General features: G+C 33.2%; 1 protein-coding gene across 1 annotated transcript; it reads left to right on the forward strand.

Moving 5' to 3' along the window:
* The first annotated feature begins 2,873 nt into the window (after positions 1-2,873).
* LOC131651659 (uncharacterized) lies at positions 2,874-3,586 on the forward strand. The gene is made up of 2 exons (XM_058921326.1): positions 2,874-3,173; positions 3,242-3,586. The coding sequence occupies exons 1-2, from the start codon at positions 2,874-2,876 to the stop codon at positions 3,584-3,586; spliced, it is 645 nt and encodes a 214-aa protein (XP_058777309.1).
* The last annotated feature ends 11,922 nt before the right edge of the window (positions 3,587-15,508 follow it).

Genomic DNA, 15,508 nt, shown 5'->3' on the forward strand with positions numbered 1-15,508 from the left:
TAAATTTTTAAAAGCTTATACAATTATTTGCAATCTATTTTTCCCAATAATATTTGGATATTTTCTAATTTGATTGAATTCTCATGACAAACTGGTGACATATCCGCGATCCACACCAGAACCCGAGTGAACGCATGGGTATACAGGCTAAAATCTATGTGAACGCACGAGTATTACAACAGTATCGTGTGAACCTATGGGTAACTAGACCAAGTCCGTGTGAACGCACAGATAACACACCAGTACCGTGCGAATGCACGAGTAACCAGGTCAAAATCTCTGCGACTGTTTTGGCTGCTAGTGAAGAAAGGATCTAGAAGGATGCCGACTCAATAAAAGTTTTTTAGATTCCCATTTTGTAATAGATTTAGCAAATCTTTCTGTTATGCATGAGCTGTATTTAAGTGAACCGTTAGCTCCACAAAATGAAATCAAAGAAATTGCTCTAAATCTCTCTCCTCTCCCCTCCCTTCCAAACTCGCAAACATAGCCGTGTTAGTAATTAATTGTGTTATTAGTATTAGTATGAACTCTTTAGCTTATTCATCTCTTTCAATCCTTAATTCAAATGAGTTGAGCCATCAAAACACCCTACCATAGTGCTTCTTAATGATATTCAAGTACTTAATTCAACTATAGTTAGCTTTTGAACATCTACAATTCATTATTTTAAAACTAATACCTTTTGAACAAATTGTTTTTTTTTTCAATAATGCTTACGCACTACTACAACTTAATAAATTAAATTCATATTTATGTGATAATCATCTTGACAACTTTTTTTCTTAAATCATATATATATATATATATATATATATATATATATATATATATATATATATATATATATCGACTTTACACGAGCAGTGCTAACGCCCAAATCTTTTATTAGTCACTTGGAAAGATGTGTACCAGTGGGGCCATTTTGAATTTTTTTATATATTTAACAAATGAGTTATATATTAACAACTAAAAAAAAGAAAGTTTCTCAACGCACTCCATAGGTCTCTTATACACTACGCAAATTTTCAATTTTGCCCCCTGCTTCAGTAGATGCACATCCGGAAGCACCCTATAATTTGAAAAAATTTGATGGGGTAGTCGCAAATGTGGTAGATGTCGGAGGTGACTTTTGTAGCAAGCAATACTTTGATAATCGTGAAAGCATGCTAACATGGATTCGTAGGAACGCAACTAATCTTGGTTTTGGTGTGGTGCTAGGAAGATCGGGTAATGATACGACAAGAAGAAACCCGTTTGTAACAATATTGTGCGAAAGAAGCAGGAAACACCATCCTCCTCTAAAGAATTTTAAAAGAGACGACACGGGTACTAGAAAATGTGAGTGTCCATTTAAAATCCGTTGTTACATGTATGCTAGCACGAAGTGGAGATGCTTTGTTGTTTGTGGTTTGCATAACCATGATTTGTGCGCAAAATTACAAGGTCATCCGGTGGCATGTCGACTCATTCCGGTTGAGAAGGCATCTATTAAAGACATGTCCTTGAATTTTGTTCGACCAAAAAATATACTTGCCAAATTGAAAAGGAAGGAACCCGACAACATTTCAAATATAAGACAAGTGTATAATCAACGATACCGTAATAAAAAGGCGAGTAGGGGAGATAGGAGCGAGATGAAACATTTGTTGAAAATGTTGGATGATAACAAATACGTGGTACGATACAGATATTGCGATGACGAGGTTACGGTCCGAGATATTTTTTGGACTTATCAGGATTCCATAAAGTTGTTCAACACTTTCTTGACAGTGCTCCTTCTCGATTCTACCTACAAGACCAACAAGTATTGACTCCCATTATTCGAGATGGTCGATGTGACAGTGCTCCTCTTTTTTGGAGTGTGAAAAAGAGGATAATTTTAGGTGGGCCTTGGAGGTGTGTCGCTCACTTTTGAAAAAACAAGTCGAGATGCCTAAGGAGATTGTTACGGACCGCGACCTCGCTTTGATGAATGCGGTTGCAAAGGTATTTCCTTCTTCCGATGCATTACTTTGTCGATGTCATATATCATGTAATGTGAGAAGTAAGGTTAAATTTGTTGTGGGGACAAAACAAGTAACGACCAGAGGTGGGAAAGTGGTGAAGCCCGGAGTGATTGTTGATTAAATAATGGATGCATGGGCTCGTATTGCAAGTTCGTCGACAAAAGAATTGTATGTCAATGCCGTATTGAAATTTCGGAAAATATGTGAAAAATATCACGATTTATTGAAATACATTGAAAGCACCATTCTTGACAAAGTGAAGGAGAAGTTTGTTTGTGCGTGGACTGATGAGGTATGACACATTGGCAATACAACCACCAATAGAGTTGAGTCGGCACATGCTACTTTAAAAAATTGGTTGTGTGATAGCAAGGGTGATTTGTGTAAAGCATGGGACACTGTAAATCACATGATTTCAAACCAACACAACGAAATACAAACGTCGTTCGGTCAGAGCATTACGGTTTTGGAGCATCGATTTAAGAACAACATCCTTTACTCCCAATTGATCGGAAATGTGTCTCCAGCCGGATTGAATTATATCTTTCACGAGGCGAATTGAGGTGAAACAATTGGTGGTGATACCGCAAAGTGTGGTTGCACTATTACTATCACGTATGGTCTCCCGTGTGCTTGTGCTATTGCTAAAAAAGTGAGATTAGGTGAGCCAATAATAATGAATGAAATCACTCCTCATTGAAGAGACTTAGTTTTGATGATGATGGTTGTGTCGAAGAAGATTCAAATATCTCTATTATTTTCGAATTAGAGGCGATACAAGAAAGGTTTTCGAAGGCCGATGACAACACAAAATTATACATCAAAGAATAATTGCGGAGGATTGGATTTCCCGAAACAACCGACATGAAACCACCGTCTCAACCCGTTAAAACAAAAGGTGCTCCAAAGAAAGTGAAGTCTAAGCCAAATGACAACTCTATAACACGGTCTCCTTCGTATTGTGAGCACGTCGACAAATGCTTTCCCGACTCACCTACTCCGAAATTGAAAAAATCTCAAAAGTGTTCAAACAAGGGACCTCGCCTAAGAAAACCGCCTCCGACACCTATTCCACCGCAAGTTCCGCATGTTTCGACTCCGATTTTGACACCTATTGTTCCTAAAGTTCAGAATCCAACACCTATTGCTCCATCAATTGAAGAGGTACAAATTGCTCCAAAAATTCCATTCATGACGAGATGCCGGTTTTTATGCATAAATACATCGACCAGATTGTCAATGTGGTGGGGGACGGTAGTTGCGGATTTCGGGCCTTATCGGCTATGCTTGGTAAGGGAGAGGATGCCCATGAGCTTCTCCTTCATGATCTTACCGACGAGTTGGTGAACCATAAAGACTCGTACACGCGGGTATTTGGAGACGAAACCAAATTTCAATCGGTCAACGAAGCTCTTGTTCCTTGGGGTGACGCCTACGCACCGATTTCGCATTGGATGAGATTCCCGGAAATGGAACATCTTATTGCATGCGCATATGACATGGTATGCATTGACTTGACGCGTTATGGTTTTTCGGAAACTTTTTTTCCGCTCCGCACCTCCTACAAATCCAATTGATCGTATTATATGTGTTGGATGACTCGCCAAATCGCGTCATTTTGTACAAGTTTACTTGAAATCGGGATGCCCCATACCATGTATGTCCGAAATGAAATCTTCATCATACCAAACTTGTCGAGACATGGTTGGATGTATTTGTTGATAGGATGCATGAATTCGAAAGATTGAAGAATATCGATAAAATCTCGAATGCGGAAAAGTCAAAATTGGAACCACCAATAGATTTAGGCGACGACAATTCTTTTCATATATTTATCTAGTTTCAAATTGTAATATATGCACTATATAACATTGCAATATAATCATTTTTTTATGTTTGTGTGTTTTGTTCGTATTTGTGTTTGTACCCTAAAACTGTTGCTACTGCTTTCTATTCTACTAAAAAAAAATAGCAGGGAAACTATATAAATCATTTTCATATGAACAAACTATATGCTAATGACCATTTTCATGACATATTTATTTTTATAAGATTTTAATGTTATGTCATATAGTATTATACAATTTTTTATAAGGCTTACCGTGTAATATCTAATCTAATATTATTAACATTTACATAAACATTATATAATATTTAAAAGTAAAAAAAAAAAAAGGTACACTTTACTTACTTCTTCTTTGAGTGTAAGTCAAATTTACTTATTGATAGGTTATTTGTTTTTCTATCTATATTTGAGCACACAAACTAAACTAATATTATTAACATTTACATAAACATTATATAATATTTAAAAGTAAAAAAAAAAAAAAAGTACACTTTACTTACTTCTTCTTTGAGTGTAAGTCAAATTTACTTATCGATAGGTTATTTGTTTTTCTATCTAAATTTTTTAACTATTTTATTCTCTCCAATCACCATTGAAACAGATCTGGAGTCCTCACTTCGCCGGAGAAACTGTGACGCAAAACAACAACAACATCTTCTCCATCATTTCTGACGCAGCACAACAACATAGATCTGGCGCATAAATAACACTCTCTCCAACGATCTGCCGTTTACTACTTCATCTTTAGTTGGTGGTGAGTCTTTCTCTGAAATTTGGTGCTTCTTTTTACTCTCAATCGGGTAGTTTATGTTACTTTATTGTGCTTTTGAACACAGTTCTCTTCACATCTAGACTGTTTTTATGGGGGCTTGGCTTGTGTCTGTTCAGGCCATTTGTTTTTTACTTTGACTCGGAGTTTGCTTGGTATTTGACTGAAATGATAGTTGGGGAATTTATTGTTAATCTTGGTCTAGTTACAAAATATAATGTCTTGAGTGATTTTGATGGCGTGTATATCTTTCCTTTCATTTCCATTTCATATGTTTAGTTACCCATACTTTTTTATCTGGTTTGAATTTATATTAGTCTTAAATTGCGGCATATATTCATCAAACTTTGTATATCAATTACTGTACTACTGTTAAGTTTTGCAATTATTCATGCACTAAATTATAAAAAATACTTCTTCCTCCTAGACACGTCGAGCGACGTGCTCGTGGTAGCAAATCAGCACGGACGTGTCCCTGGGCCTTCTCGGGTAGTCCTTCTCGTTCTCCTCCTCCTCCTCCTCCTTCCCGTGTGGAGGATCAGCATTAGGTATCTCCTCCTCTGCCTCCTGGTATCTCACCTCCTCCTCCTCCCGTACCTCCTCATGACGGGAAGAAGATACTTGAGCCAGCCGACTCCTTGATCCACACGAGGAATCAGGCTCATCTATCTGTATGGGTGCTCGTACTCCACCCTGTCCCCGCGTCGATGCAAGTTGCGCCGCACGCTCGCGTCTAACCGACGCTGTCTGTGTCTCTCTCCCTGTCTGATACGTGCTTGGTTGCCTGCCATATTCCTGAAACACAATTGAAATACATAAGAATGCGAAACAATTAAAAAAACAAAAAAAAACACTTCTAGACACTTTTCGGAAGTTCATTTTCGAAACTGGTCAGAGAGGTGTTTTCGGAAATGAACTTCCGAAACACCCCTGCGAACACCATTTCTGCAGGTTTCATGGCAGACCCCAAAACACTTCAAAACCAGTTTTTATGCTTTTAAACAACCCTAAAGACTATTAACAACCTACTTCTATATCATTTTTCTAATTTCTAACAACCCTAACATGCATTTCAATCATAGATCTAAAGCTTTAGAAACTTACAAATTGAAGGTGATTGAGATGCTTTTGAATGTAGTAGAATGGAGCCTTTGTTGTAGCCTTGGAAGTTGGTTTGCACAAAATCTCAGAGAGGTTGAGTTTGAAATTGGTTTAGGGTAAATGATTTGGGGGGAGGGGCTGTTTTGTTTAATCTGCAAAACGCGCAGTATTTCGAAAATGCATTTTCGAAATAAGAAAAAAATTGGAAAAAAACTATTTTTGGAGATGTATCTCCGAAAACAGCATTTTTTTTTACTTTGAAAATGCATTTCCGAAGTATAGGGGCGTTTAAGGGTTTTCACCAGGGGTCACCAAGAAGATAGGAAGGTGATAAAGAAATTCTCTGAAACATTATGGAAATTGCTCATTTTATATGAGGAAGTGTTTCAAGTGTGGAATGACGGGTCATCTTATCAAGGATTATACTGTCCCGGATGTTCCAGAAAAGCCTAAAGGTCGTGTTTACACCTTAGACGCGAAGAAGGCCCAAGGAAACTCCTATCTTGTTGCTGGTACGAGTTATGTCAATAACCAACCCTTATTTGTGCTAGTAAATTGTGGGGCAACACATTCTTTTATCTCTTATCATTGTGTGCGGAGGCTTAGTTTTGAGACGAGTCTTCTTCTTAATCTTATGATCATCTCGTCGGCTACTGACGATGTAGTAGAAGCTCGAGAGGTTTGCAAGGAGTGTTCTGTTACTTTCAATGGTCGTAGATTCTTGATTGACCTCATTTGTCTACCACTTAAAAAGATCGATGTAATGTTAGGCATGGATTGGTTGTCAGCTAATATCAACGGTTAGAATAATAATCAATATAGAAGAGTGAAAACGACAAATATAACAATCAATATGTGTCTTTAAAACGAGGTGACTTATCATATATTGGACCTAACAATGTCGAAGGAGGTTTGGAGCAAATTGGAGAGTTAGTATATGTCAAAGACGCAGATGAACAAAGATGCATGAAGGATCTGATTTGCATATATATATATATATATATATATATATATATATATATATATATATATATATATATATATATATATATATATATATATAATTATTATATTATATTTATATCGACTTTATACGAGCTGTGCTAACACACGAATTTTTTACTAGTCAGATGTGTACGACTGGGGCGATTTTGAATTTGTTTATATATTTTACAAATGAGTTATATATTAACAACTAAAAAAATACTAGTACAAATGTTTAGTAATAATATATACTCTATTCTAAATCCCTTAACAAATCAAAGTCACAAACATTATATAATATTTATTTTTATAAGATTTTAATGTTATGTCATATAATAATATACAATTTTTTATAATATACAATTTTTTATAAGGCTTACCGTGTAATATCTAATTTAATATTATTAACATTTACATAAAACATTATATAATATTCAAAAGTAAAAATAAGAAAAAGAGTACACTTTACTTACTTCTTTAAGTGTAAGTCAAATTTACTTTTTGATAGGTTTTTTGTTTTTCTATATATATTTGAGCACACAAACTAGTGCAACCAAAGTTTTGATCGTTGAGTAATAGTAAGCAAATAGATTTGTTTGTGTTTGTCTCGAATTTTCAATCGGTACGTTGCTTCTCTCTTCTTCATTCTCTTTTCCTTTTTCATTTTCTTTTTGATTCCTTCTTTTGTTTTCTAATCGGAATCATGTTAACGAATCCGGTTTACATGACCACCTCCAACGGAGGTTCTTTACAAGTTTGTTATCCATCACAAACACGTTCTTCTGTTCTTTCACTCTCCCCTCTGGGAAGACCAAAGAAAAAAAAAAGAGAAATGGAAGTAGCACTAGCACATGTCCTATCTCAAGATTCCCAATCCCAAACCGTAAAATAACAAAAATCCATAAATACCCCTCTCTCTTCATAAGCCAAACCCTTCTTTGTAATCTCGTATTTCTCTCATTTCTAGTATAAAACCAAAATACTGCAAGAAAGTGAGAACACTACTCCAACGATAATCGCACATTGCAATCGCCAAACCCAAACGATTCGATTCTCCATTTCTTTACTTCTCCTCGAAGTTTCAATCGGTACGTTGCTTCTCTCTTCTTCATTCTCTTTTCCTTTTTCATTTTCTTCTTGATTCGTTATTTTGTTCTCTAATCGTAATCATGTTAACGAACCTAGGGTTCGGGTTAGGGTTTTTGTTAGTAGTTATTCAGTTGATCTTTACTAATGTTGCCATTGAGTTCGATTGCGATGTTGTTAATAGTTTGCTCTTCATTGCTTTTCTTTTTGTTGTTCTTGTTGTCGTTTATGGGTTGATGATTGGTTTTTGGTTTTGTGTCGTCTTGTTCAGCAGCTTACTGCACTATATACTTCCTAGAAAGAGACACTGCGAAGGAGTGGTTGTGGAGGAGAGATGGATTGCTATGGTCCTCCTCAAAACCGTGACTACCTCCTCACCTTCACATAAACTCTCACTCACCTCTAGCCATACCAAAACTCAAACTTCTCCACCACCATTGAAACAGATCTGGAGCATATACCCCTTCACCCCTCACTTCGCCGGAGAAACTGTGACGCCAAACAACAACAACATCTTCTTCATCATTTCTGATGCAGCTCAACAACATAGATCTGGCGCATAAATAACACTCTCTCTCCAACGATCGACCACCTTTCTCTCTCACACAACCGATGCTCCACCCGTGAACTTTGACACCAATCATAATGTTTTCAAGGTTCCCCAATGCCGTTTACTTCTCCATCCTTAGTTGGTGGTGAATCTTCTCTAAAATTTACTACTTCATCCTCACTTTATTGTGCTTTTGAAAACCCTCTCTGAACACAGTTCTCTTCACATGTATACTGTCTTGAGTGATTTTGGTGGTGTGTGTATCTTTCCTTTCATTTGAAACCTTTTACATATCCATTTCATATGTTTAGCTACCCATACCTATATGTTCTCATCATAAATAGGGAAAAAGCTTATTATGTGCTCCCATAAATATATTTAAGTATGCTTGACTTGTCTCAAGCTAAGATACTTATTCTTATTTAATTTTATGTGCTCCCATAAATATATTTAAGTATGCTTGACTTGTCTCAAGCCTGTGTATAGATGGATCAAGGTCAACATAGCATGGAAGGAGTCTTAGAGAGAGGGCATTGTAACGGTAAGTGCCTTGAAGTTTGTCTTAAATTTTGTCTTCCATAAGTATGGAATACATGACCTAATAATTAGGAGGGGGCACCACCAACCACTAGGCTATTTGTTTGTCTTAATTCTTGCATATTATAGAATATTTATTACATGAATTACATATTTAACGTTAATATTTAAACTATTGTAACATAAATATTTAAAAAATATTAAATACCATTGATATTTAAAAATGTTAATTTTTAAATAACTTAAAATACTTAAATTACTATTTAAAAATAACGTTAATAAATTAGTTTAAATTAATTTATTAAATTAGTTTATTACATTAGTATTTTTTTAATAGTATTTTTTAACATGACTAAATTAGTTTAAATTAATTTATTAAATTAGTTTATTACATTAGTTATTATTTTTTTAACAGTATTTTATTACATAATTATAAAACATGATTAACAGAGTTTTTTTAAAACATGACTAAATTAATTTGGTTCAGAATTTTTAAATTAGTTTATAAACGTTATTTTGATCTAAATTAAAATAAACTAAATTAAATTAAAGTTAATTAAATTATAAAATATAAACTAAATTAAACTAAATAAAATTAAACTAAACTAAATTAATATAAACTAAATTATTATAAACTAATATTACATAAAAACGTTAATTTAGTTTTAAATTATAAACTAATATTACATATAAACTAAATAAAACTAAACTAAATTAAATTATAACATCAGTTTTAATTTAGTTTTAATTTGATTTATTTTTCATTACATAATAACGTTAATATTAACTGAAACAAATAAAAATGTTTTTATGTTTTATATAATAATTAATAATTTAACATTAATATATTGTAACAATTTAATGTTAAAAATATAAAAAATATTTTATAATTAAAAGAATGGTTTATAAAGATACTATTTATATAAAATAATGTAATTTGAAAATATGGTAGCTTTTAAACTAATGTAATAAACTAATTTAAACTAATGTAAATATATATATATATATATATATATATATATATATATATATATATATATATATATATATATATATATCTTCGGGTGTAATTTGATCCCTCCTCTCTCTCTCTCACTATATATATATATATATATATATATATATATATATATATATATATATATATATATATATATATATATATATATATATGTAAAACTAATGTTAGACTTATATAATAACAACCAGAAGTAAATAGCTTAGTGGCAATGCATTGGCAATGCATGTGTTTAAAGGTATTACATATGATATGTCTCAGGTTTAACACCCCACAATGTCACATTTTTGGTGATTATTTATGTTTTAACAAACAAACCAACATTCCTCCTCAAGCTGGAGAAAGCCCTTTGTCAACACATCTGCTAGTTGATATCTAAAAGGAATATAGGATGTAGCTATTAAACCATTATCAAGTTTTTCTTTGATGAAATGAAAGTCAATCTCTATGTGTTTGGTCATGTCATGCTAAACAGGATACTGAGCAGTACTGGTTGTTGACTTGTTGTCCCAAAACAACTTCATGGGCCATTCACATTGTATTTTCAGATCATTTAGAATGATCCTCATCAAAAGTAACTCACAGATTCCTTGAGCCAAAGCTCGAAATTCTACCTCTGCGCTTGATTGAGACACTACATTTTGTTTCTTACTTCTCCTTCTGACAAGGTTCCCACACAAGAGGGTGTAAAATCCCGAAGTGGATATTCTATCACTTATTGATCCTACATAGTCTGCATCAATATAGACTTCTATAGTTAATCTTCCACCTCTTTTGAATAGTAGTCCTCTTCCCGGAGTAGCCTTGAGGTATTGCAATATGCGCAATATGCGATCAACAACTTGTAAGTGTCGCATACTTGGGTCATGCATAAATTGGCTCACTACACTGATTGCATAAGGTTCCCTTGTACTTTTGTGCAATGTTAAGGTAAAATAGTCATTGCTTTTTTAGAGTAACATTTGAACTTGTTCCATTGTTAACCAATCAAGTTAAGAAATATTTTGTTTGCAGCTCCTAAGTTGATTTAGTTTTCAGCGGTGGTGATGCAAGTTCTAGTGGCACATTCAATTGCCACAAATAAATCCCTTTTGATTGAAGCATCGCCTTCATTTCTCCAACCTCTGCCAAATGTGTTCCTTACGTTTAGAAAGCTCATTCCATTTGATCTTCCAACACCAGTATTGGTCTCGTCTTATATAATATTTGAATGTTTCAACATTAACCAATCAAGTTGACAACATGATTGTTTGAAGCATTATATTTCATGTAGTTTTCAACAGTGGTGATGCAAGCTTCTTTGAAGCCTTGAATAACCCGAAAATAAATCGATAAAACTATAGCCTTCATTCCCCCAATCTTTACCAAATGACGTTCCTTACTTCTAAAAAGTTTTTTTCATTTGATTTCCCAACACCGGTGATCAATACACAATGTTCATTAAATTGGTTTTCCTATATAAGTACTTTATAAATCAAGTGTTTTTGCAATAATTAACAACGAATTTAGTGAACATTAATTTCACTCAAATTGGTTTTCCTATAAGTACTTTATAAATCCAGTCTTTTTTCAATAATTAAAAATGAATTTAGAGAACATAATAATTTCATTCAAATATTTTAGTTTTATCATATACTTTATAATTATGACATTAGTTCTAATTTTGTATAAATTATAGATATAGGTTACCTTATAGATGTCAAGAGTATTGTCACAATAAAATATGTCAATCAGAAATTTTGAGGATGCTAGCCTTCTGCTATATAGATGTCAGACCAATGTAAAGGTACACAAAAGTACTCTTAAAAGAAGACAAACAAAAAGAAAATCAAATTTTAGAAACCAAGAGAGTTATAAAGTGCTTAAAGTTTTTGAGAATATAATTAAGGATAAAATTAATATGCTTCGATATGGCTTATACTCGGATATGGGCCTTTATAAAGCACAACTTAAGTGTTATGCCTCTGTGCATAACCAAGTGGAGTGCGTCTTCACAATGCATATATAAGCTTTTTCTTCCCCATACCATTAATCCAAATCATACCGATCATATATTGCAGGTAAACAGTTGACTAAGCATTGAGGCGAAAGTCGGGATTCCTCTGTCATCCAACTTCACAATGAATTTGATGTATTTTTTGACAAACATCGCATAACCCGTTTCTGACAAAATTGAAAATTTTCAATACAAATTGAAAATAGCCTAAATAAAAAAGGACTATAACAAATAAATAAACTAACCAAAATGAAGTTGATTTAATATTTTTTGGTGTTCAAATTTCTTCTTAAGCGTATAAAAATGATGTGTTAAAAGAATCATGAAATCTAATATTAACGGGTTTTTCTAAGTACAAGTCTTCAAGTATTTTTGTTATATGGGGCAATTTTTCGAACATGATATCCTAATACAACTTCATTTTCTCTGACTTTGGTCTTTTTTTCACCATCGATTAGACTTTTTTTCTTGTTTTTTTATCGTAGTCTTTGCGATGACTTCCTTGAAGAAGAAAAAAAGTCAAATCGATGGTGCAAAAAAGACACTAATATCAAAGTAAATGAAGTTGTTTCCGGAAATCTTGCTCAAAAAATTGCCTCAGACCACAAAAATATTTGAAGACTTGTACTTAATATTAGATTTTATCATTCTTTTAACCCGTTTTTCTACTGCTTGTTTAAAAAGAAAATTGAACCACAAGAAATATTAAATTAACTCCATTTAGGTTAGTTTATTTATTTGCTTTGGTCCTTTTCTTATTTTAAATTTGTACTGAAATTTTTTAATTTTGTAACATATGTGTTGGGGCGATGTTTGTCGAACAACAAGACATTAGATTTAATGCGAAATTGAATAAGGATTGAGTTACAAGACTCCCGACTTTCGCCGCCTCAATGCTTAGTCAATTGTATAACCGCAATATATGATCTAGATAATTGGATCAATGGGATGGGAGAGACAAAACTCATATGTACAGTGTGAAGGACGCACTCCACTTGGTCATGCACAGAGGCATATCACTTGAAATTGTGCGTTAAAAAGACTTATATCGCGGTTATAGGGTTTAGGATAGCGTAATAATTTTATATATAATTATATTATCAAAAACCTTTAACCACTCTATTACTTTGTTGGTTTTTAAAAATTGATTTTAATCTTTTTCAGTTTGGCTTCTTTAAAGTGTACTTCTTTGTACCTTTATATTGGTTGACTTATCTATAACAAAAGTGCTTGTATTCTCAAGATTTATGTTTGTCACATTTTATTGTGACAAGACTCTTAACTATAAGTTAAATCTATAACTATAATTTATAAAAAATTAGAACTAATTTCATAGTTATAGAGTATATGATAAAACTAAAATATTGAGTGAAATTTTTTTATGTTTTCTAAATTCATTGTTAATTATTGTAGAAAGACTAGATTTATGAAGTAACCTATAGGAGGCGAAACCAATTTGAGTGAATTTATTATGCTCCCTAAATTCATTGTTAATTATGGTAGAAAGACTCGATTTATATAGTACCTGTAGAAGGCGAAACCAGTAGACATTGTGTATTGATCATCGATAAAGGTTGGAGGAGCTTTCTAGAAGTAAGGAACACATTTGGTAAATGTTGGAGGGAATGAAGGCTAAGGTTTTATCGAAAGGGATTTATTTTCGGGCGATTCAAGGTGTCGTTTGCATCACCGCCGTCGAAAACTAAATGAAATCTAATGTTGCAAACAAACATTTTGTCAACTTGATTTGTTAATGTTGACACATTCAAATATTATTCTAAATCTCCTGTTTGTTTTAGTATAGCGGCTAATTACAATCTTTTTTTGAAATTTTCTCTCGGTGAAGTACTTTTGACAAATTGCAATTAGTTCAATTAGCAGAAACAATCATTGTGATTATTTGCTTCTTAGCTTTAGAAGAAAGAATAAATTGTCTGTTTGTAAACAAAATTCATCATACAAGATAGAATGCAGAAAATATTAAACAAGTTGCTCACTGGAACTGAAAGTTGCAAACAGGTAAGCTATAAATTCATCCTCAGCTAATGTTACAAGTGGGGAGAATACAAAGACCTTTCAAGTATGTGAGCTGTATGGCCTAGAATTACTTATGTTCTATCATATCATACCATAACAAAATTGGAAAATTTATACCTTTGCTTATCAAAGGTGAAAAATGACCAACAAATTTCAATATGCTGACTACCAATAGATTAGCAATAGCACCGCTTGTCCACATCCCCGAATGAGCAGGCATTATCCTGCGTTCGCTTTTCAGAGCCTATTTATTTGTTATGCTACTGTAGTACAGAGCCTGAAGCAGGTGATAGAAAGCCACGATTGTCATAAACAATGGTCTTTTACTTCTTACGATTTCTATGTTTAACTTTAATTATTTTCCGTGTTCGACAGCTACACCAAATTAATGTAGGTTGTTTGTGTTGGTACGGTCATATATGAACAAATCTTAAGTTACTATTTCGGTTGGAAAATGTGTTGTTAAGTTACATACTCATAATGAATCCTTTGAAATGTTTTCAATCTTATTAGATATATGGAGTAGAGCCATCTATGACTATAAGTAATGTGCTCAATGTACTCAGTGGTGTTAAACCAGGTAAATAGATTACCTGCTTTAATATGGTAGATATAATATAGTATCCTAACCTTGTTACATGTTTCTTTATATAATGTATTTCTAATTAATCATCCAACTTCTTATTTGTATATAGGAAACAAATGTCCCACTGGAAATTGAATTATGTTTATCAAATTATCACCAACTTGAATGATTTCACGGCGAGGAGAGTTTTATGTATTCGCCGTCGATATTCTTAATGTGAATTATTATTTAGATGTTTCTCTAGTGTTGTGTAACTAGTTGGGATTTAATTGATTATGGTGCTGGTGACGATTTGTAGAATTTGTGGCAGGGCTGATTGGTGGGTTCAGATTTCAGAGTTGGGAAAACTTAAAATACGGTTCTGGTTTATTTTTAGAAATAAGGTTCTGGTTTAGTTTTGGTTGATTTTGGGGACTAGTTTGTTTTTATGAAATTCATTGTATCAGTTAGTTGCTTTGTGTTGTGTTGGCTAAATTGTACTTGTCCTGTATATCTTTCTACAACATATCTTATGTTGTTTCTTAAATATAATTTTGTTTTGGCTATTAAGAAAAAGTTGATTTCTATATTAATATAATAATATTTCATAAACAATAGCTATAAGGCTTTGTCTAGATACAAACGTTACAACATATTGGAAAATTTAATTGCAGAATCCAAATAGGATTTTAGACCATTTCTTATTATCTTCATCTCTTTCCCTTTTTCTTATAGATAGCAAGTTCCTCTCCTTCATAGGGCCATATAATTGTCATTGTTTAGGCACTAAATGATGAATCTTTAGTGTTTATCTCCTTCTTGTGGTCTATAAAGTTATTTCTAAACTTCTTGCTAATCGATTGAAGAAGTGTTTATCTAAGTGTATTGGGGAGGAACAATCTGCCTTTGTGGAGGGGAGATCCATCCTTGATAATGCCATGATTGCGTTTGAAGTTATTCATGCGTTAAAGCGTCAGACTACGGGGAATAATGCTCAATTGGCCCTAAAG

The sequence above is a fragment of the Vicia villosa genome, linkage group LG1 (genome assembly GCF_029867415.1).
Source record: "Vicia villosa cultivar HV-30 ecotype Madison, WI linkage group LG1, Vvil1.0, whole genome shotgun sequence".
NCBI classification, from domain to species: Eukaryota; Viridiplantae; Streptophyta; class Magnoliopsida; order Fabales; family Fabaceae; genus Vicia; species Vicia villosa.

What these genes read in the sequence shown, in the direction of transcription:
- LOC131651659 (XM_058921326.1), top strand. Translation starts at nt 2,874, where the DNA reads ATGAAACCACCGTCTCAACCCGTTAAAACAAAAGGTGCTCCAAAGAAA. An exon ending in TTGCTCCATCAATTGAAGAG is followed by an intron (nt 3,174 to 3,241) that starts GTACAAATTGCT and finishes TACATCGACCAG; the next exon opens with ATTGTCAATGTGGTGGGGGA.